This window comes from Papilio polytes, unplaced genomic scaffold (genome assembly GCF_000836215.1).
Source record: "Papilio polytes unplaced genomic scaffold, Ppol_1.0 DF821845.1, whole genome shotgun sequence".
NCBI lineage: Eukaryota > Metazoa > Arthropoda > Insecta > Lepidoptera > Papilionidae > Papilio > Papilio polytes.
Window position 1 is genome coordinate 1,184,665 of NW_013527359.1, and position 24,471 is coordinate 1,209,135.

General features: G+C 34.0%; 3 protein-coding genes across 3 annotated transcripts in view; 2 read left to right on the forward strand and 1 right to left on the reverse strand.

Annotated features, from left to right (window-relative positions):
- LOC106107771 (neurogenic locus Notch protein) overlaps nucleotides 1–17,819 on the reverse strand; it is a 118,154-nt gene extending 100,335 nt beyond the window's left edge. Inside the window, exon 1 of the mRNA XM_013288773.1 lies at nucleotides 17,478–17,819. Within this exon, the coding sequence (XP_013144227.1) occupies nucleotides 17,478–17,589 (112 nt within the window). The 5' untranslated portion in view covers nucleotides 17,590–17,819. The remainder of the gene's footprint in view (nucleotides 1–17,477) is intronic.
- A 580-nt stretch (nucleotides 17,820–18,399) lies between these two features.
- On the forward strand, nucleotides 18,400–20,677 carry LOC106107772 (plectin-like). Its single transcript, XM_013288774.1, has 6 exons — nucleotides 18,400–18,505; nucleotides 18,585–18,784; nucleotides 19,404–19,583; nucleotides 19,686–19,774; nucleotides 20,098–20,194; nucleotides 20,492–20,677. Exons 1-6 carry the CDS (start codon nucleotides 18,400–18,402, stop codon nucleotides 20,675–20,677), a joined length of 858 nt encoding a protein of 285 aa, XP_013144228.1.
- On the forward strand, nucleotides 19,694–24,231 carry LOC106107929. The gene is made up of 9 exons (XM_013288962.1): nucleotides 19,694–19,774; nucleotides 20,098–20,194; nucleotides 20,492–20,672; nucleotides 20,737–20,850; nucleotides 21,174–21,351; nucleotides 21,629–21,773; nucleotides 22,208–22,366; nucleotides 22,470–22,593; nucleotides 24,051–24,231. Exons 4-9 carry the CDS (start codon nucleotides 20,814–20,816, stop codon nucleotides 24,164–24,166), a joined length of 759 nt encoding a protein of 252 aa, XP_013144416.1. The 5' UTR covers nucleotides 19,694–19,774; nucleotides 20,098–20,194; nucleotides 20,492–20,672; nucleotides 20,737–20,813; the 3' UTR covers nucleotides 24,167–24,231.
- Nucleotides 24,232–24,471: the final 240 nt, after the last annotated feature.

Sequence of the window (24,471 nt, forward strand, 5' to 3'; positions counted from 1 at the left end):
ATGTAATTAATCACAAATATCAAAATGACGCCTATGTCGGATTATAGCCAGTGGCATACACGCCGGCAACAAAACTACAATCAAAAATAAAAAAAATAATATATCCTAATAAAGTATTAACAGACAATAATAACACTTAATACAGTAAGTATAGCATCTATTATTGCTTGAATAAATATGAAAATAGCTGTGGTTTTTGTTAGTACAAGTCCGCTTGAACCGCGATCATTCGTCTTATATCTCCGGTTTGTGGTGGAACATCGCTTGATAGCCATATATTACAAAGTTCATTGACCCGACTTATTACTTAACTATATATTGCCCTTACAAGCCTCCAAAGTTGACAACAAAACGCGCTAAATGTGACAACTCGATTAAATATTAAAAGGATTCCAGAGTTCATAAGCTATAAAGATAACAAATAAAATGCTTCATACGAATTCAATATGAATTAAATTTAAGATACCAGGGTTCGGTTAGTTAACATAATTATCGCGACTTCGTCTACGTGAATTAAAAAAAAATAGCCTATGTCTCTCGCAGATAAACCTTGTAACGGTGAAAGAATTTAAAATCGGCCCAGTAGTTTTTGAATTATTTCAATACGTACATAAAAATCTTTCCTCTTTACAATATTAGTAAACACAAGAGAACTTTAAACTAATTTTGATTTTTTTTAGAAAAATTGCTTTTAAATCTATTTTTTCGGCCGGTTTTCATCCTCTTACTATCTATCTTCAATCATCTCAGTTCCTATTACCTTCTTGATCGTGTCCTTCACGGAATCTATTCCTCTAGGCCTACCTCTAACGGTATACCTCCACACTTATATAGCTCTTGTTAAACGATACATTCCTCTTCATAACATACTACCATGCTAACCTTACTCCTTAATTTCTCTACCACTATTGCCTACATTCAGATTTCCTCTAACATCGTTCTCCCCTAGTAATTGTTTACAGAACTATATTTTCAAATTTCTACACCAGTAATAAATGTCTTTTTTCTAAGGAATTACATTTATCAAAGCAACAATCCTATTCCAAATATAGAAAACGGTTGACCCTTAGGGTAAGAAGTCGAGAATAGTTTCTAATATCCTTTTAAGAAGCGATTGGAATACGGTACATTGCAATTTGGTCCGATTTAGAGAAGCATCGAATTTTGTACGAATCGACTGAAGTGAGAGAATCGATTCGATTTATTCGAATCGAATTGTTCATTGATGTAGGTATGAATAAATAAACTATCATGGGAATGCAACTGAGAAGTTCAGAGTCTACCCTAAGATAGGGGTGACATTAATTAAGCTTAGAGAATCTTAAAGAAAATTTGGACAAACATAGAACATAGTCTGGAAAAACACATAGGCTACATAAATTAATCCTGAGCAGACGAAGTCACGGTTAAAAGTTAGTGAATTAAAAAATAACATTTGAAATTTATAAACCATTTATTACATTTTCTATGGCCTCTAGTTACATGTCTCTACACTATCCATCATTAAGTACAGAGGAGTATCGCGTGACGAAACAGTGAAAGCGGTCCCTAAATTGTTAATTTAAAACCTATTAAAACAGGATTAAATACAATCACCAGCTTTTATACATATCTGTACTCTTCTAACGCATCTTTTTCTCTCACTTAAAGTGCATTTTAATTGTAAATTATTCCATGTTTCTGTACGTTTTTCTTTTTTGTAACTGAATGGCCACTGTTTGCCTTGAAGAGGCATTTACAGATTCACCAAGCTTGATGTGGCTGAGCGCAGATGGCGCTTAGCCTAAACCTTGTTTATGAGTAACTAGGCTCAAGGGCTCCCTCAGGAGCCTCAGCACGAGCCGTTACTTCGTTATTATTACCGGATTGGGAGGCCACCAAGCTCTTAGATCGCTTCGGTGGACGCTCCATACGTTTTTCTGTTGTCTTAAAGTGTGGTTATGTTTTGTACAACGTTTCTTATGTGGTTAAAAAATTAATTGTTTTAAAAGTGGTTTAAAAAATATACAATTATCCCAGTTTTATGTGTTTAGTTTAATACTACGTGTTTTTGTATTTTTCTGTGTTAATTTAATCACTGAGAGCACTTAATGTCAAAAGGTGGAAAAATTTGTCTTGTTATCGAAATTTTAGACATATCAAGATTAAGTTATACACATCTTGCTTAATTAAGTAAATCATTGTCAATCTTATAGGCGATTAACTTAATTTAAGCGTGATTAATATTAATTAGGATTACTAAAAAAAATTGAATACTGATTTTTTTAATAATAAATTGCTCCATAAAAGTTTGCTACTTAAAAAAATTAAGTGAAGGTTATATACGGTGGATAGGAATTTCCATATTTTCTAAGGAAGTACCATCTTATAAGTATTTAAATATTTTTTTTCTAATATTTTCTTAACATGTATCTATTCAATCAATTTTAAAAAATTAACACATCCGACATTATTAAATCTAAGTTATTGATTCTTTTAAAAAGCGCGCTAAACTATAACGTTTGTTAGTCAAAATTGGGGCCGTTTACCTGACGAAATCCCCTCCCCTTCCCGCTTCGACCCATCGCACCCTACGAGATTCGGGTGCAAACGCAGGTGTTCAATATAATCCGACTCATTTTATGATACAACTAAAACAACAGCAAAGCGTTATAGCCCGATCATATTTTACTTGGACGGGTTATAGCTTGTATAACCCGACTTATTTGTAAAACTGACAGATAGTAAAATTACTCATCGTGGGTTGTCCGTTTCCATTTGGGCGGTTTATACTAAACAGCGGGAGAATTTCGGCCGTTTCCGCTTTCTCGGAACTTCTGATTCACATCGCGTGTGAGTCTATGATTTTAAAAGCGTTTCATAATAATAATAATTGTTCTCTCGGTCAAAAGTTTCGAGTTGAAACGTTGTAGTTTTTTAAGCAACGGTACCCCACACAATAGTTTTGAGAATGATTCATATATTCAATTGTTTTTTGTTTTAATTTTAAATGTAGCAAGGAGGTTAATTTTCTACGCACCTCTTTTGTTTGGATGATCTTCTGATTTGAAAACTAACTATAAGAAATTCAAATTCACTACAGTGTTCTAAATAGCACATCTGAATGGAATTAATAATTACGTTTAAAATTAGTGTAAACTTTGACGATAGCATAAAGACAACCTGAAATATTAAAATGTAACGGTACCCGCTTACCCCATCTTTAATGTAATTAAGTAAGTTTATAGCCTTATTATGGGACTATATCGTATGCGTAGAACGTTGGAGTTAATTTAATAGTGATTTCTAACTTATGGAAGAATACTGAAACGTTTTTTTGAACTGAAATGATTTATTTCATGTTTTATTTAGCAAACCAATATGAAACTAGATATAAAAATATACTGTCTTTTGCTCGCGACTGCGTCAGCGTGAAATTAAGAAGTAGTCAAAAATATATAGCCTATGTTGGTTTACGTAGTTCTTTATTGGTGAATTATATTTCTTAAAGGTGCACTGCCGCACATATCTAAATCATAAAATTTACGTTTTATTATAATGACATTTTCTTATTTGGATGACTCATTTTTTAAATATGCAAATTTTGAAAACTTCAAATAAAATTAACGTCGCGTAAATTAGGTAGCTTGGTAAAATTAATCAAGAATATAAATGGATCCGCTTCTTTTAAAATGCTTATGTTTTCCAAAATTAATTTGAATCCGGTAGAAACTGGTATTTGTATAATTAAAATAAAATCGACTCAAAATTGAACATTATTTTTTTGCAAATAATTAAGTAACATTTGCAGAGACATTACAAATGGTTATTTATTATTCGAATACAGTAAACAGATAAAAAAGATATTTTATTTACTAACAATTAATAACCTCAAAAATATTATTTATAGAAAAGTAGACAATTTAAATTTAAAATCTTTTATTGCACAACAAATATTAAAAAAACATTATTTAAAGAGGGACAAACGAAAAGCGGATCTAAAACAAATAGTTATTTTTCTCATAATCTTTGACAGAAAAAAAACATCAAAATGCCTCTCCATTAAAGGACATTCGTAGGCGAAGATTTCAAGATATATTATTTAGGCAATTTATATTTTAAATAGGCAACATTAATTCGAAACTAGACAGATCTTTCGAGTATAAATCTACATATATTTTTTTAAATAATCGTTGATTTATTTATTTATTCGGGAGTCCATATCGAAAATTATATTTACATTGTATAATAAAAATATGCTAATTTGGTAATTAGACATTTCCATCTATATAGATAAAAACAGATTCAGCTAAGATAAAATCGATTTATGAGCGCAAGTGTCTGAATTCGTGGATTATTCCCAACCGTCACCCCGCTCTGCCCCCACGTGGAGACGGATGAGAAATGTTTCATCCGTCCTTCCTTTTGCAGGGACGGTTGTAATTTATTTTTTCTCCTAACGGTTCTACCTGTCACCCTATTGGTGATAGTGTGACTAAAAGGTGGGACGGATGAAGCTTTTTATTCTCACGAGGGGACGGAGCGGGGTGACGGTTGGCAAAAATCCGATTTCGTTATGGACGTTACCTACAGGATCGAACAATACAAAATACCATATGACAACAACACAAAAGGCTAGTCGTCTTTTCCTAGATCTAGTATATATAAGTTAACGAAGACCACGGTAACACTTAAAATATGATTAGTAACATATGTCACTAATGTTATAGATAAATTTATTACATTTATAGAGATTACATCAAGTTTTAATTACTTCAAAACGACTCGGCATCCTAAATATCCCATTCAACGGTAAGTAAAATACCTTAATTACTGGCTAATGAACCACGGCTTTAATATTATAAAGTAACAGAACGAACCATATTATATTCAAGATTCACAGATTATATTAATTGTCATAACATATTTTTAGGGGAAATTAAAACCATAGAAAACAAAACACGACATTTTAAGAAATAAATTACATCAGTCGTAAGTCGTAATGAAAAGGAATGAGACAACAAACATTCGATATTAGATTCGAAAGAGATAGATATAGACGGTACCAAGAAAAGATAATAGTAATAATTAAACTGCAGTCCATTGCGGTTTCTGTTTGCGTACAGCGGTGTTATTTACGTCGAAGCAACGCATTGTCTACTGAGACGGCCTAATTCTCGGGTGTGCACCCTGCCTGGTCAACGACAACCGATCATTACAACGCAGTACGTAGTCAGATTTACGTAGGTTAAATAAAAATGATTTTTGGTTAATTTAGTTTCTTCGACCATTCTATCATATTATGTTTTCTATAGTAAATTTCTTAACTATCTACAAAACCTCATTTAAGAAAACGAAGCAATAAAACAGACTGCTGCACTTAGAGAATTTAAGTACAGATTTAATATGAACAATCTACACTAAGTCTTCCTTAATCATTAATCAATAAATCTGATGCCCGTTACGTGTGTTTTCGGTCTCCTGACATTCTTACAAGTGCTTGATGTTTATAAGACTCTATAGTTAGGGGATGGTTGTTCAAAAATGCTGTCTAATTTATAAGTACCATTTAAAACAAAAGCGCACTTGTCACCTTCCTTGTTGTCCGGAAAGCGGCACTCGATTCCGGCGCAGTGTTGTCTCTCAGCCCCACCACTTCCTCCCATTCACTGTCCACCTCGTAAACAACAAACGTCGTAAAACTATACTGGAACACTCCTACATTGTCTATTGTGTTCTTTACCTGTCTTAGGCACTTGGTGTTGCATCCAGCGGTTTTTGTTTTAACGATGTTGGATTCAAAGATGAGTTTTGTTTTTAAATGACACGTGGCAGGGAATTACTTATAATCTGTTAAACAGGAATCTGAAGCAGATATTTCAAACTTATTGTTGATTCATGTAAACAAGACACATGCATATTGTTGTTTATAAAGTTGATTAGAGCATTGCATATAATTATCGTTTGTTTGTAAAACCCGGATAGAACGGTTGCTACAAAAACTGAACTTTAGCCAATGCGGTACAGTAATTCGAGGTCATTAATGTGAATATGACGGGCGAAATGTTTCTTTCCTCTTATAGAAACCATAGCGTTCAAAACTAAACTTTAATTGTGTCAACATAAGATACAAAATCTACACCAATTTCATGAAAATCTTTACGTTATAATAAAATTGAAGTGTCTGTAATATCAAAAGATATATTCCAGATTTCGGAAACATGATGTATTTGCCTTGCTGATAACGAAAATCGCATTTAAAAAAGTTTGTCTCTCTGTCTGTCCGTAAGCCGCGTTTGTCCCGGGTGATCTCCGAAACGGCTGGATCGACTGGGACTTTCACTGAAGGGTAGCTGACATATTATTGGCTACTTTTTAATTTCGCGCTATCAAAATGGGTGGTCTAAATTTGCGCTAACGAAGCTCATATAACATAAATACAAATAATTTAAACTGGTTATCAAATTACAAAATAATTTTCACATTTAATTGATCTAATATTGCAAAGATTTTAACAAAACAAAAGCATTAATTACCATGTTGCGCATAGTTATGATGTCATCATTATCAGCATTAGTGCGGGTTCACACGGCCCGATAGTAGCTTCCGAGCAACCAACTTGTGGAGACGTGAACCCTATCGCCACATCCGGCGGACATCGGCCACTTGCCAGATAGGCTTTCGGATAATGCTCACCGCAAATGATATGTTATATCGGACCGAATTATCGTATATTGTTTGGTTACTCGTCAAGGTCACGTCACTAAGTCATCTATACTATCTATACTATTATAATAAAGCGTAAACACACACTTCTTTGTTGCCTAAGATGTCAGCAAATACAGCATATTTTTGAATAATTCTTTTTTTAATAAAAACGCCCTACACTTACGCCACGTTTTAGGCTATATATTTCACGCCATTAAACTTAGGGGGTAAATACTTTAGATTAAAACCCTAATGTGGGAAAGAGATCATAAGTTGCTGCCAATATCAAGGAAGCAAATTTGCCATGGTTTGTTACCATGTCATGTCATTTTGACATTTGCAATTGATAATTTGATAAATGAACAATTTGACAATATAAAAAAGATTTTACAGTGTAATGCGGATGACGCCGCACGGGAACAGCTAGTCTATAATAATAATGTTTGTTGTTATAGAATTTTAACATAGTATTTATGCTAACATTAGTGTAGGTACTCTGCACAGAAAACCGTTAAAATTTTAAGCAAAATAGATGCATTATGGTATCAAAACAGAACGTAAACATTACTAATATAAATACTAAAGTTTATACGAATGTTAGTTATGTGCATAACGGCTTAACAGATCTCGCTGAAATTTGACATAGATGTAACATAGTCTGGAAGATCCCAGATACTAATCAGCAGACAGTTAGTCAAATTGTAAATCTTGTATGACCATTGATTGTACAAAATAAAAACAACAAAGTATTCCGAACTTGCTCTGTTAATTAATCTATCCAGTTGCGTCTTAACCGTGGCAACATATCGTAACAGGATTACGAAATCATTAGCGGCTATTGGAGCGTAATGTCTAGACGATGTTACTCTGCGATTGTCACTGAATTGACATGGGTATTACAGCACTCAGAAACACGGATTCCCTTAATAAATTATATACTCTAAGTGTAACCATTTAACTACACGGCAGATAGTTCAACTTGCCTTAAAGTTAATTAATACTTCAATTATGAGTATGTGAGTCATGTCTGTTTAGATATAAAGGTCTGTGGAAATGCGTTTGATAATAACGTAGGCAAATTAAAACGATGTAAAATAAGTCAATGAACTAAGTATTAAAGTTGGATACGACACAGTTTTCTTCAATTTAATATTTTTTCTAATGATTCTACCATAAAAATAAAAGTAAAAACTCTTTTTGTGACAGAAATAATCTGCTAAAATAATCGATATCTCATTATTTAATCACATGTCGTTATAACATAATTCCTTATCGACTTGACATTTTAATTTGCTAATTTCCCGCTGTCGGTAATTCTAGTTGGAGAATAATTTATTAATGATTAGCTTTCGCCCGCGACGCCGTCCGCGTGGAATAAAAACAAAGACTATCCTCTACATCTGTACCAAATTTCATCGAAATCCCTAAAGCCGTTTAGGCTACAAACACTAACATCTATCCATCCATCTAAACTTTCGCATTTATAATATTAGTATGATAAATCATCAACTTGCCCTTATTATGGAGGGTCGGCACAGTATGTGCTCTTCCATACATCTCTATCAGCCGTCATATCTGAATCCACTCCTTTCGTAAGCATATCCTCTTTCACACAATCCATCCATACTTTCTTCGGTCTTCCTCTTCCTTTGCCATCCACATTCATTCTTAACACTTAATATTAGTATGATTAAAAATCTTTAAAAGTCTGTTGACATACCTAGGTAAATTACTAGGTAGCAAATTCCTTAATCGAATCGATTCCGAGCGAATATTTTATTGTAATTTAATCGAAACCTTTTGCGAATGCTTGCATTAGAACAATACGTGAGTAATCCATCTTGAACAACACCCAGACGATTGTTATCGAATTTTAAATTCACAGACTTGTAATTTGTTTTGACTACACCCGAATTACACTCACTAAGCGCGAACACCTTTGACTGAAGTATCACACAACTGGTTAGTCGCATAACAGTTGTGCGATGGTTTAGTAAAAGGTGATACGATTTTATTCTTGTCAGGAGGTTACTCTATGTTTTACTGTAGTATTATTGAAATAACTAGCTTTCGCCCGCGACTCCGTCCGCGTGCGAAAGCTATCCTCTACATCTATGCCAAATTTTATCGAAATCGGTTTAGCCGTTTATGCTACAAAGTCTAACAAACATCCATCTATCCATCCATTCATCCATCCATCTAAATTTTCACATTTATAATATTAGTAAGAAGTAAGATAAGATTATGTCGATATTGCGATATATAACTTCGTTACTGAAAAGAGGAGTTGCTATCTCTTGCTAGTTGTTTGGCGGCCATTTTATGATGCATGGTGGGAAAGAGACAAAACATCAATAAAGAAACATAATTATCAGATTTAATAGACACATATTAAAATAATGTAATAGTGTATTCTTAAACATATGTCCAAAACGATTTGCATACAAACTCATAACTAGAAAGACAAACATTTAGATCCTTATCGATTTTTTAGTAAAAAATGTATAGTTTTTTCAAACTGGTATAGCCAGTACAGCTTCTAAATATGTAGCGATTAATGCACGAGGATATCGAGTTACAGACATCATTTAGCTAATGTTAAGCGAAACGACAACCGCAGACGTTATGCAATCACACATAGTCCTCCGAAAATCAAACAATCGAGATAAAATCTTCAATCGATATCAGACTCTATTAACAATTATGTAGGGAATAAATTATTTAAGCATGCCGTGATATTTGCTATCTCTATTTTATCAAAAGGAATGACAAGGATAACAGTTTTTTAGCACATTTTCAGAAGTTCACATATGTACTTCCAGCATAACAGTAACTATGAGTATACAAGTAGCTAAATTGTAGACCTTAACCTCGTAAAAATTGAGGGTGACACTTCCATTCCATACTTTACTCTTTGACAATGCTTTAATGAACAAACTAAATGACAAGTTACGTGACACCTATAACGTATTTTACAAAAGTTGCACCAAACCTTTATTAATGATGTAATTATTTGAAAATTACACTTTGTCTTAAATCGATTGTCACAAACGTTTAATATTGTAACAGTATCTAGTCAAAGTGAGAACAGAAAGTATCTATTAGGAATGTAAAACATAACCTGTAAGATATTACAAGCATTCGGATGTTTAATCATCTAGTAGCATGTTTAACAAAGATAATATTAAAATCTAACTAACGTATAACTGAATCACTAATGTTATAACGAAAGTTTGTTTGGATGTTAGAAGGCATCTCATCTTTTAAACAGCGGAAAAATCTCTATGAAATTTAGTATATGAGTAGAGCATAGTCTGGAAGAACACATAGGCTATTAAAACATTTTTACAACAGCGACCGTTATATAAGATTCAATACATTGATGCATCTAAAAGCTAAAGTTTTGAAACTTTAAAAGTGCAAAATAGTAAAAATTTATTTCATTGTGAAAGCAATTTACAACATATTTTAAAACTAAAGACTTATGTAGCAAGATTCAAATCGTTATCCATAACAAATTATTATTAAGTCTATGGCATAGAGTTGTAACGTTGTCTATGATCAAAGTTCGCGAGAGGTTACATGTTTTGTAAGACTTGAAGAAAATATTCCAAGCAGTTTTGATATCAATTTTTACACAAAACTTTACGTTCCGAATGTTTATGAACTAAAAGAAATTTCTAGAAGTAATTGAATTAAATATTGTTACTATCTTACTAATATAAATGCGAATGTTTAGATGGATGTTAGAGTTTGTAGTTTAAATCGCGGAATGGATCTTGATGAAATTTGGCATGGATGTAAAAATCTGGAAGAACACATTTTTAATTCCACGCGGACGGAGACGCAGTGTCGAAGGAGTTTCTATAGTTTTAGGTTAAATGCCATTTGTGAAAAAGAATAAAATAAATTTTAAAATGAGAAGTGTCTTTATCATTGTTTTTTTCTGTAAATATTACGCAATACATGTTTCTTTACTCGATTAAAAGCGTTCTTTTTTTTAAACCTAAACACGCAGGCTGGTATTTCATAATTTCTTTCGTCATGATTCACTTTCACAAGATAAAAATTCACACACTAAACAATAGATTAATTTAAAATAGAGTAGTCCTAACATTTATTGGTATATTCTAGAAACGTAAAAACAGTTATCGTAGTAATTTTGTATCAATTACGATTCTGAACGATTATTGTTCAACATCAAAGAAAATTTGACGGTAACTACAATTTTTAAAATACAACCTTATGGCTATTTGTTTAAAGTGCATTTTGTTGTAACCTCAAATTAGTTAACTTCCTTGGATATTTGATACGTGGGAACCGAACCCCGAACCCTTTAGTTCAAAAGCACCATAAACAGTTCGAAAGCCGCTTAATGGCGATCTATTTGCGTATTGAATTTCATTAATAGTGAAGAGAAACTGGACTACGGACTGACAATGGGCTTGAAGTGAACGGATTTCATACAAACGTCCAATAATAGAAGTTTCTAGATTAAATCCGGAATGATTAGTGAAGGTTTTAGATAAAAAAAACGCTCACATTCTATTTAAAAGATAAAAAAACATGATTTAATTCAAATCAAAATTTTCACTAAGTATTCAATGACAGTTTCAATTTCGGCGCGAAAATTCCGCCATGTTTTTCTCGCTTCAGTGTTGTCATAATTTGAAGATTTACATTATTGCGGGCCATTTTTCTCGATTATCGTATTATAATAACTTGAGGTTAATTTATTAAAAAGTCAACAATAAAATTTCTATGACAACTTTAGAATGTAATATAATTCGAAATCGGTTTGCATACATTTAAATGTAATGTACAGCACGATTTGAAAATATTTCCATATACCGTATCTGCGTACGGCCTAAGGCGATGTTTGGTGTTCGTGACGGCGGTGCAGGCTCAGGCTTATTATTAAAGCAAACGACGGACGGACGGACCGATAACCACTTGTGCATATGACGATACTATGTAAACACTCTCTTGCGTATAACATTACTATCATCATTGGAACTTCGACCTTATGTTTATCACAAAAGGTTTAAAATCTGATGTATCGCAGGTACAGGTCGTAACAAAGATTTAATATAACACCCGGTTCTAAAAGTCACTCTTTTTTGTGCACTTAGAATCTATCATGAGGGTTGCGTTTGAGGTGTCATCTAAGCAGGATATGTAATAAAGTTGGAATAAAAACAAAAATTAAGTTTACCATAGAGATGTGGAGTTGGAAGTAAATGTTGAATTCAAGAAATATTTCAATACAGTTTTAAGTTAGGTAATGGTAGATTATTACAAATTTTTAAGAAATTAACGATTAAATAAAAAGCTGTGTGAAATTATGCTATTGTATTCTTACTCCCATATGAATAAACATGTCATTTTTTATGTTAGTTTCATGTTCAAACAAACAAAACAAATCAAACAGAAAAATTGTTGCAATACTTTCAAACATTAACTGATAACCATTTATTAATATTTATACAGAATAGGATAAAAATTACATTTAACAATAAACCTCATTGCTTTTACGTTGCATGTTCGTCAAACATTGGCACAAACATCCCAACATCATAGCATGGCGTGAGTTGAGACGCGCATTTCACAGCGCGTTATCTAATATCTACGAGGCGATGTTTGCGCACAAACACGGTCCAACAGGATCGGCGACGAACAAACACGAGCCCTGGACCCCACGGATGCGGGACTGGTTTGTCAGATAAACCTTTATTAACAGACACGGCCGAGTCGGCGAAATACATTTATAACCTAAAATTTTCTAACATAAAGATTACGTGTTTACTGACTGATAGAGAGATTTTATATACGAAAAATCAAATTAATGTTAGCTTCTCTTTATTCGTTAATTAGAATCGATTAAAACAACAATATTGGTACAACAAAACTAGTGAGCACAAACAATAGGTAACTTTCGCATGAGAAACTATCGTTTCCCAGGGCATAGAGCGCGAATAACGCAATAAAAAATACAGCATGTCTCAACGTATCGGGTTGTAAAAAACCTCAAAACAATCATTTTACATAATGCTCCCGCATATCTATGGTACCCTATAAGGGACGTTAAACATTAGACTGTAGCGTCTTACATATTAAACGAGTTACTTACGTTTTTTTAACACGCTCTCTGCGTAACAGGTCGATATCGGCCTGACGCGGTACTTAAACCGGTGCGGAAAAACTATGTCCCTCTCGCTTGGAAAACGACTATCTCAGGTGTACATTACATAAAATGTATAAATTATGTTTCCACAAAGTTATAGAAATTTAATCTATCCTGATGCTGGTGGGTCTAGAAAGACCTGCCACACACTCGCGGAAATTTCATTGGGGGGCGCTTTTCGGCCCACCACACCAGATTAAGATTTTACTTGCCGCAGTAAACGCGTTAATTTAATGTTCATAAAGCGTGCAACAACCTTTTTAAACTGTAGTGGTTTTTACAAACAAAATGTCCGTAAGACACAGGTTTCTTACCACGATTGTGCCGAATTAAAACAAACCAATCGTGGTCAGAAACCTTATCTTACTAACATTATACACCTTTCTTAAGTAGACAAATTTTAACTAAACAACATTAAAGACAAAACCATGTTTCTTAACCTTTACTAAATTGTAGATAGGATAGTTTCTATTGCCCCAGTCAATTTTATTTACAAAACCGCTTTTTCGTGAAATAAAGATTTTTAAAAGTAACAAAAAGACTACTAGATATAAACTAGATTAGTAAAAGAAATGATAAAAAAAGGGTTAAAAAAAACATAATTAATTTGAACAAATAACAAAATCTAGCTCGATATTTCTTGTAGTTGTACTATCTAGATTATTCTAATTTAAAAAAGGAGTATTCGTATAATCTAGGAATTCATTCATAGATAAACCCGCATTTGAATATAGATTATTCGCTAATCTGCGATTATGTAAAAATCCGTGAATTAGCAAACCAAATTACCATAAACAAGTGACAGATGGAAAGATTCCAATAAAAGTTTTATCGGACACGTGGCGTTTGTAATAAAATGCAAACCAATTAATTCATTCTTAAAAATTCTTCTACGCTCTCCTTTAATCCTAAGATCAAATAATTCCATAGTAATCGTCTCTATTTTATTTGACACGTTAGATTTAGATATGGCAAGTAAAAACAGGTATTAATAAGCCTAATATGGCGAAAAAATAGTTGTAAACCTATAATCTATACATAATTATAAAGAGGAAAGATTTGTATTTTTGTATTTTGCAATAACTCAAAAACTGTTGTACCTATTTCAAAAATTCTTTCACCATTACAAAGCTACGTTATCACTGAGTAACATAGGCTACATTTTTATTTTATTTCACGTGGGCGAAGTCGCGAGCAACAGGTAGTATTGAATATTTTAATCATACTTACATAATAAAAAAGCAGCTATTGCCTTAACTAACTTTACTATTTAATACACAGAAAATAGTGTTTAAAGTATTAGTAAGAATTATTGAATGGTTTACATTTTTCAGCCTTAAAACGGTAATTTACTTCTATTAAGTTCAATCTCCATAAGAGTTGCAAAAGCCTTGACATACAAAATTAGTGCTTATAACAATTTGTCTACTTGCACTAAAAAGATCGCCAAAAACAAGAGCCCGATAGTGTCCAAATACGCAAGGTCTGCCTCATAAGCGGTAAAAAAGGCGGTCTTTACGAGTAACAAACGACTAAAAAGGCTAACTGCCAAACTAAATCGTTACACTACGTTTTAGACGACAATTCTGCGGTCTGGCCTGCGTGTGGTCTGAATTCATTTGCCCATATATGGAGCTTATTGAAGTGTTAACGTAACTTTGTAATTAAAACCTCCGATACATAAAATATAACTTCAAATTATTAGACAGTAAATTGATATGTTGGGTAAGAAACCATTTTTTAATCTAGGAAACAACATGGCGTCGCATTTGGCGCCAAATAATGTTGCATTACAATTTAATAGCCTTACAAAACAACGCGGTATAAAGTTAAACTTAGGAATAAACTGAGTGTCAGCAAATACTAGTAAAAAAATTGCTTATACTCAGTTTATTCCTAAGTTTATTTGTAATGCTGTAATATATAAGTGTGTATAGAATGATATAGTAAAAGCTGAACAATAAAACTGTTTATAATGTAACATTGAGGGACATGCAATACATGATGCATGTAACCCTACAACCAAAAACTGACCAATCGACTAAAAAACTTGTTAATGTTTAAATGCGCCGTCAGATGGGGCTACTCAAATATTCAATGTTTCTCAGACACTGGTTGCTACAAATAAATATAATTCGCGGAACGATTTCTCGACGAGAACGCACGATTGGCTCCAAACAGAGTTATTGATGCGGACTTCTTCACGCAACATGCAAATACACGCTTGGAATAAGGTCGAAAATTAACGCAACGTGTTTATCAGAGCGGAAAACGCGAAAGCTAAGGGAGATGTCGCACTAGCCAGATAAGCAGTCGCACATCACGGATCAAGATAAAGTAGCACAAGCTTTACTGCCTTATCAACTGATGTCTCAAATATACTCGCATGCAATACGAAGTAAACTTCACATTATTTATTGACTTTAGGTTAGTTTCGTTAACCCAATAACGAAATTAAGAAAATTGAGAGACGTCCTATTCAATACAATGCGAAAACTCTAAATTGTCATAAAATTTTGGCGTAAACGACAAACATTTAAATGTGTAAAAGCGTCTTTAACGGCCTTGCCGTTTACACTCCTAATTTATTTCACACTAGCTTTCGTCCGCGATTCTGTCCGCGTGGAGTTAAAAAATCAAAACTGAGTAGGCTATGTGTTCTTCCAGACTATCCTATACGCCTATGCATAATTTCATCGAAATCCGTTCAGCCATTTAAGCTACAAACTCTAACAAACAAACATCCATCCATCTGTCTAAACTTTCGTATTTATAACATTAGCATGATTTTGACGTCTCTCAGATTGTAAGCAGCACTTGCGAAGCGACGTGATTAATTCGTTTCAGTATCCAACCCAAAATTAATCAATATTGCATAATTTTAATAGCTAATGATTTAAAATTTACACGTAGAAAATAGTTTGACAGACATTATGTACGGTTTGTCTATATGATTTTTGATTAGAACAAGATATATAGTGTGAAATAACCCTTAATATTAAGTGAGAAATTGCTGGGTTCGTAGTTGAGATTTATATGTGACGCCGACCTGAGTCAGGCGCGACTCCAATTGGCCGACAGACAATTGCTCGTTAATTGCAATTGTTTTAAAAAAAGAACGCTCCGTCATGCGAATAGAACATGGCGATATATACGTTTTAAAAATATAGAGAAATCATTTAATTTAAAATAATAAGTTAAACGCCGTTCAATTAACTTGGGCGATTATTTTATTACTAGCATTCACCAGTGACTCCCTCCGGATGGATTTAAAAAAAAAGTGAGTACCCTATGTACTTCTAGATTAGATTATCCTCTACGTCTATACTAAATTTCACCGATGTGACTTTAGCCGTTTAGTCTACAAACTCTAATAAACATCCATCTATCTAAACTTACGCATTTATAATATTAGTAAGATAACCTTTTAACTAAAAATCAAAACATCAAAACGCCATTAGAAAAAAAACATGTAAAACAAAACCCAACCAAAGAACAGTTGAATACAAACAGCTTAATACTCGATTTGAATTCGAAATACAAACTTTCCCTCCAAAAGTAGAAAAAAACAATTTTAAACATAAAAGTCCCTTTCTTTGACGTAACATTTATAATCAATATTCGTAAAGTTGGTGTTCTATACAGAAATCGTGTTGTACCGAAACGCATACTAAAGTTGTCTACGTACTCATTTAGTATTCAACTAGTTGAGCTTAGACGAACGCGTCGTGCGAGCTATGTACGGAATTAAACTGTTGTTTTTATCTCAGATCTAGTATGTCCAATGTCCTTGCGCGCGTACACGGAATATGAAAATCGGCCCTTTACAATTAATGCACGTTGCATAAACTTAACAACTATATTGTTATTATATATATACTTTCTCAGAACGAAATGTATTCAGTATAGTTATTATATTGTGTTTAAAGATCCATTTCAAATACACTAATGATATAATTAACAGATGTAATGGCCTAATTTTATTTAACTTTAGGTTATGATAATGTTTATTAAATTGTTGGTTTTAAGCTCCCGTCGTTAGAAAACTATTGCTTATTACAAACATCAAGCTAGTTACTTCTACGTAGTAATGCATAAAATTTAAAATTACCTTCATTTTGTTAATCAGATAATTAAATGTCGGATATGAACGGATAACAAAAAAAAGACAATGGACTGTTTACAATAACAATGGAATTTGGCGCTTTATACTAATTTTTCTCATATAATTTAAACTTTTAGGTATTCTGAGTTGATTCATTAAGACCTAAGTTGTATACATGTAAGAAAAAACATCGACAAGTACCGTTGAATCAGATAATATAAGATTCAAGTTACATTACAAGAAGTCTGCGTCAACAGAAGCGGCACAATTAAAGTACATTAAAAAGTACGATACGTTGACTTCACTCCAGTTTTTAAAACAACTAGTTTCACAAGTACCTCATAAACTGTGAGAACCAAGGTATTAACCGTCCGTTTGCCGCACGCGAGAACCTGCTCAAAGCTCCCTACTCAAGGTGGGCTCTCACCCGCGGCCGCGTTGCTCCGCAGTGCTTTCATAAGCTCAACCACTCTTCATTACAGACATTCAGAGACCACTTACCTTCTACTCCGTGGATTTTGGCCGCCAGACTCGACAGCAGCACACCTATAGACAGCAACATAATCCCATAATCCGGTGTAAAGTTTCTCGACCACATTATGAAGCACAACATTCACACATGGAACACACACATTTGTTTTACTCCTTCTGTCGATAAATCACTTAATAATCAACACTCACGGAACTAAATGTAAGAACTGACACTTCATTTTGTTTATAAATTGTTGTTACGTTGAAAACATTGCATGTTTAGTCATTTTAGCGGTAAAACAAAATTTTAAATTTATACTAAGCCCGGTAGTAACATGCGCAACCGCGTCCTGCGCGCATCTGGCTGCTTTGTTCGTAAATACACGCATACGGTAAATCAAAATGGCGGCGCGCGCGCCTGTGTGCGTGTGCGCAGCTTGTAAATAATGATTATCGTTTGTTTAAAGTATTGCGAAGCTTTTAACCTGTAGCTTTAACAATTTTAAAACAGTTTACTAGTGATTTGTGTGATAAAACTGACGAATCTTTCTTATTGAGCCGTGAGAACGCTTTTACACACACATGCAAAAGTACGCGAAGGAATGTCGATTCAACGGAGAAATCAAGCAATTCAACGCCAAGCAGCGCCCATAACCAATAGCGAGCTTTCGAACTTTGTAGTTTGCCACTTGAGACACAGATGGCGTTGAAGTAACTTAAGTGAAATAAGCAAGGGGTGTATTTTTAAAGCGACGAACGTTACAATTATTAATATTGTTGTTTTATTTTATTAAGAATTTACCAGAATGAAATAAATACACTTTGAAATATTCAGGTTAAGCGGTACAAATGTATTGAATGCACACGTGTTATGTCTCGTAGTTTGATCAATATTTCGAAACTACAAGGTTGATACGATTGTTACGGCGTTTGTAAAACATAAAACAAAAGAATGGCTACTTGCTATCAGAAACATCCATTCGAAATCGAAACAGCCGATCGTTTAACAACAATAAACACTAAAATATTCGAAATAAAAAAGAAAATACAACTTTCAGGCAAGTACATGAATTTAAAAAAGTCTGGAAAAGGTTTCCTATGAAATACTTTTGTCCTAAAAGATATTTTAATTTGTAGAAGGCCAAAGGAAATCCCATTACGAAGAGAATGAATCAGAGAAGAAACAGAACATTGATTTGATTGATACATTAAAGAAGGAAATAAAATTAAGAACAGATGAACTCATACAGGCTCGTGCGGTGATCGGAGACGAGGAAGCACAGGTTAAGAAGTATCTCAACGCCATCTGTTCGGTTAATAATAAAACTGCTGATCAGGTATTGCGATAAAACCTAATGCTACCTTTAACTTTAATAACTGCTACACTGTGAGAGTTGTTAATTAGTCACTAAGGGACAGTCCCTTTAACACACTTAGTGAAGTGTTTGTCTAACTAGGCCAGGGGTGGTGAACATTTATGCAATGTTAAATGCATTCTTAGATGTGCCATCAAACGATATTGCTTGCGATTATTACGTTAATTCCATGGTGCACTTACTTCATAATTTTTTCGTAGTATTTTTTCAACGATTTTCCAAAAGAAGGAAGTACTCAATTCGTCTGTATGTTTTTTATGTGTATTACGACATAACTTCGCCGGTAGTGGACCGATTTTGATAATTCTTTCTTATCCGAAAGGTAGTGCTTGCTGTTGGGTCTCATTTTTTTGTTTAATTATTGGAGTCAAAGACTACGACGTAGTTAAATAGTTTATTATGATTGTCGACGTGCCCAAAATATTTTGTCGAGTGCAATTTAGCAGGCGTAATCGTTCGCCACCCCTAATCTTGCTTTAAATAAGGTCTTCGTAATTTTATGTTATTGTCAGTCTGTTACTTGCCTATGAATCTATCCTTTTATACTTTTGAAACATTAGCTTAATTCTTTTATTCGTAGATAATACACAATGTGGATTTAAAAGTGATTGAACAGAGAAAGATGTTGGATCTTTTGAAGTATGAGAAAAGGAGTAAAAAGAACAAACTCAATGATCTGGAGAAAGAATACGAAATATTACTAATCGAGAGCACTAAAAGTGATATCGTCAAATCTAAATTAACTACCAAAGCTAAAAAGGTATTAAAAACGATCATACTAATATTATAAATTTGAAAGTTTAGATGGATGGATGTTACTTAGAATTATTTATTTAATTTGTTTTCTTTATCCGTTTTACAGCACGTATCTCATTTAGAAAATGAAATACATAAGGTGCTTGTCCAATGGACGGAAGCTGAATTAGTTAAGAAGAAGTATTCCTCCATCAGGTAACATAACATGGCAACCCTTTTTATATTATATTTAAAAACCAGCTTTCGCCCGCAACTACGTTTGCGTGTAATCAAAAATAAGTAGCCTATGTGTTCTTCCAGACTGTGTTCTACATCTATGCCAAATTTCATCGAGATCCGTTAAGCCGTTTAGGCTACAAACTCTTACAAACATCCATTCATCCAAACTTTCGCATTTATAATATTAGTAACATATTCTATGATAATCACTAAAGCCTTCAGTTAATTATACTAAAGAATTGCTTAAAAATGACTGGTAGTTTGTCTTTTTGTTTCTTTTAATCTTTTTTGTAATACAGACAAGCTCTCATCGAGGACTCGGTGAAGTTTGAAAGCTCCCTCGGCCATATAGAAGAACTGCTGAAAAAGCAACAGGAAGAAATTAAAAAGATTGAAGTAAGATAGATTTTTACTCATTTTTATAAGTACTATAGGTAGCTGTTGCTCGCGACTTCGCCGCGATAATATAGCTTCATAATGGGGAAAGAATTTTCGAAATCGACTCAGTAGTTTTTGAGTTATTTCAATACATACAAGAATCCAAAAATACAAATCTTTCCTATTTATACTATTAGTATAGACAGATAATAAACGTAAAAAAGCGAAAGAACACGCAGAACTGGGGTAAACAGTGCTCACAAGAAAAACTTAATTTAATTCATGGTCGCTTGAAGTTTTCGGTTGACCTTTCAGTGTGTGAGAGCGGAGGCGTCAGAGACGCGTGTCCGGGCAGCGGCTGCGGCCGCAGAAGAAGCTGCGCGTGCGCATGCCGCGGAGCACGGCCGTGCTGCAGAACGAGCGTACTTCGCACACCGTTTCCAAGAGCGACGACAAGAGCTGGAGAAGCTAGAAAAGAGGATATTTCCACCTCCTGGTTAGTGACAAGATTTCTCTAGTTAGTAATTCGGAAGTGGTTGTATTGATGTTTAAATTTGCAGTGCGTCCTGTTCTTCACGAGGAGACGAACGGCTCGGTAGATGGTGACGTTGAAGAGGAGGCGTCCGCCGCCGCGCAAATGGAAGATATATTTCAAGCCTTAATGAAACTCACAGGTAAGATTTGAGAACTTATAACAGAACTGAGATAGAAAATTCTGCAATCACTATTTATTAAGGACGGCTTCGCCTGCGTGGAATTAAGAAAATAATAAAAAAGTTAGCGTATGTTACTCACAAATAAATCACCTTTCTAAAAAGGAAGGAATTTTTAAAATTGGCCCAGTACAAATACAAATCTTTTCTCTTTACAATATTAGTATAGTACCTATAGAAAACTCATACGGTGGTCTAAAAACGACGCAAGACAGGCTTGACCATTTTAGTTAGATAAGGCTTGTGTCAAACGGTAATGAATTCCACCGGTGGGTTTTCTTCAGGAGTATCGGAGCCAGAGGATGTGCTGGTGCGGTTCAAAGCACAGCGCGAGACGTGCCGGCGGCTGGGCTGGCTGCAGCGCGGCGCAGAGGAGGAGAAGCTGCGCTTGGAGCAGGCGCACGCGGCGCTGCTCGCGGAACTTGAAGGCTTCAAGTTCGCCTCCGTTAAGGATAAAGACGAGTAAGACGTAGTTCATTACCACTAGATTAGGGCACTCTCTATATATTTTACTAGCTTGCGACTTCGTCCACGTGAAATTAAAAAATATAGCCTATGCTCCTCACTATAGCAAAGCTTTTTAACGTTGAAGGATTTTTTGAAATCGGCCCAGTACCCTATTGGCTGAAATAACCAGAAATATTGGATTTTCTTATCATAAGGATGCCTATTTAGTTAATATATTTATTAGCACAAACTATCTCGTCTTTTCTTTTTAATTTTAATTAATCTATTGCAGAGGTCAAGATCTAATAAACGAGCTTAAAATCGAAATAGAAAAAGAACAGCAAGTTTACAATGAAGTACAGAATAAGATGGAAGAAGTTGACTCCTTCTTGTTGGAGATTAAGAGATTGTTGTATGATTTGTGTAAATTGCTTGACGTGAGTTTAATTCTAAATAATAATAAAAACCTTTTTATTTCCATCCCAAAATATACAGTGTTAAACAAAAATAAGAAAGATTTATGAAAATTAGTAACCGATAGCAAAAGGGGGAGGCTGAGCTGGTTTTTAGCCACCTCCCCCCTTCCCAAGATGTAAAAAAGGAGAGTAGATAGGTCACTATACACTTGTAAACTGAACTTAATAATCAAAAGATAATAAAACTATTTAACTACGTCGTAGTCTTTGACAACAAAAATCAATCAAAAAAATGGGACCCACCTACAAGCTAGCCACCAAGTAGTGGCGGAGTTATGCCGTAACACACATACAAAAAAATAAAAAAACATACAGACGAATTGAGTACCTCCTTCTTTTAGGAAGTCGGTTAAAAAGTAATTCGTAAATCGCTTACTGATTTATTTTTATTTCAGGTGATTCCTGAGCCATGTATACCAGAGTGGACGGCAGAAGCGAGAGATATTCAAGATATAATGTCTGTTCTTGCAGCTCGCTTTGAGAAAGCGCGCGCCCGCGCTCTGCTTATCAAGGAGAAGCGAACTGATTCTACAGCGATTGTGGTGCCATCTAACGTAAGTCTCAGGAGAATTTACTAGTTTTCAAGTGTCTATAAAGAGAAAATCTATTATTGTAATGAAGAAAGATTTGTATTTTTTGATTAATTTGATATCTTAGACGACGAGCGCAGCGCCGTCTGTCGGTGGGCTGAGCGCTTACAGCCACAGCACGCCGAAGGAATCCGAGAAAGCAATACCGACTTACAAAGAACTTGTACAAAGGGAACCTGTTAAAGCTCCTGGTATGGTTTAAATTATTATAAACAACTTGGTTTCCGTCCGCGTGGAATTAAAAAAAAAAACAAAAGTGAGTAGCCTATGTGTTCTTCCAGACTATCTTCTACATGTATGCCAAATTTCATCAAGTTTCGATCAGCCGTTTAGGCTACAAACTCTAACAAACATCCATCCATCTAAACTTTCGCATTTATAATATTAGTAAGATTAGTAAGAAGTATTATTTATAAATATGTCATTACAAATAAATAAATCACCTTTGAAGCTTTATGTGCAGTTACAATTTTTTTAATTAATTTTTTTGGAATAAAAAAAATTAAAAAAAAACAAAACTTTTGTTCGAAATCATCGATTCCAAAGCAATATCATTATATTTAAGTTAGTAGGCAATAAAAAGGCTATATTAGATCTATATTAACTTAATATTTAAATTTAAAAAAAACTGGAAAAATTCAATTTAATATTTTGGTTACTGAAATCGAGTTATCAAGTTGTCACATAAAATATATATTTTATATATGTTATGTTCAAGGTTGTCAAGGACACACTCCGTTACTAAACTCGTGCCGTTCGACTTCTGTAAATTACTATTATGCTACTATTTTGTCCCCGACAGCAAATATATGTCATCATAAATTTATACCTAATTACTACAATGGAATGTTATCTTAGTAACATTATAAATGCGAAAGTTTCGATCGATGTTTGTTAGAGTTTGTAGCCTAAACTGCTAAGCGGATTTCGATTAAAATTGGCATAGATGTAGAGAATAGTCTGGAAGTACACATAGGCTACTTGGTTTTGTTTTTTTTTTTTATCACGCGGACGGAATCGCCGGCGGAAGCTAGTTTTTTAAATAATTTCCATAACAAGATTCTTTCCGTATACAAGTTGGCGTAGCCTTAAAATAAAAAAAAACATACAGACGAATTGAGCACCTCCTCCTTTTTAAAGTCGGTTAAAAATGTGTACGTAAGGTCAAACAAATAATCTAAAAGCGGTAAACTGTCGCACAGTTGTTGTGCGATTGTCGAATGTTTCAGCAATTCAGCTGTTTAGTTATTTTTTATAACATAAAAAATAAAACGAGCAAGCGGCCACCTGAATACACCGATATGGAAAGCGACCGCTGCCCATAGACATCTGCAATTGCAGATGCGTCGCCTACCCTTATCCGACGGAGGAGGAGACGCACATAAAGAGGATATTTCCTCTTCCTATGCATCTCTTCCATCGTCAAATCTACTTCCCCTTCCCATCCTCTCATTATTGAGACGATGGGAAGCAATAGTTTAGTCAAAAGTGAGCGCTCTAATAGTGTTAAAATACAAATATTAAAATCGTAGATTACGAGATTTTTATACTTTCTAATTGTCGCAATTTAACCTGATAAAAGTCTTTTGAATATTTAAAAAAGTTTTTTTTTAAATAACTATCTTTAAAATAACAATTACCTTTTCAGTATCGGACGAGGAAGAGGATATACCATCACGCTGCTACCTGAAGAGACAAGCACAACTTATTGTAGACACCAAGTGTCGTAGGAAAGGGTTCCGACCGCCGTATCCTAGGAAATAATACTTACTAAACTACAACTAAATGAGAAGTTTAGATGGATGTTTGGAGTTGTCCTAAAACGCTCAACGGATCTCGATGAAAGATATATGTAGAAGATAGTGTGGATGAACACATGGGCTATTTTTGTTTTTCTTAATTTCACGTGGATGGAGTCGCGGGTGTAAGCTAGTAAACTATATTTTAACATTAAATTTTTAATATTTAAAAAATTTAAAAGTTTTGAGGAAAATGGTTGTGTTTAATTTAAATTTATTACCTTTACAAAAATATTCTACGGTGACGTAAATAACAAACCAAAGTGATTG

Excerpts from the sequence above, each read along its gene's own strand:
- LOC106107772 (XM_013288774.1), top strand. The coding sequence starts at position 18,400 with ATGGCTACTTGCTATCAGAAACATCCATTCGAAATCGAAACAGCCGAT. Across the intron at positions 18,785-19,403 it reads ATAATAAAACTGCTGATCAG|ATAATACACAATGTGGATTT; the intron begins GTATTGCGATAA and ends TTTTATTCGTAG. Across the intron at positions 19,584-19,685 it reads TAACTACCAAAGCTAAAAAG|CACGTATCTCATTTAGAAAA; the intron begins GTATTAAAAACG and ends TCCGTTTTACAG.
- LOC106107929 (XM_013288962.1), top strand. The coding sequence starts at position 20,814 with ATGGAAGATATATTTCAAGCCTTAATGAAACTCACAG. Across the intron at positions 22,367-22,469 it reads CGATTGTGGTGCCATCTAAC|ACGACGAGCGCAGCGCCGTC; the intron begins GTAAGTCTCAGG and ends TTGATATCTTAG. Across the intron at positions 22,594-24,050 it reads GGAACCTGTTAAAGCTCCTG|TATCGGACGAGGAAGAGGAT; the intron begins GTATGGTTTAAA and ends TTACCTTTTCAG.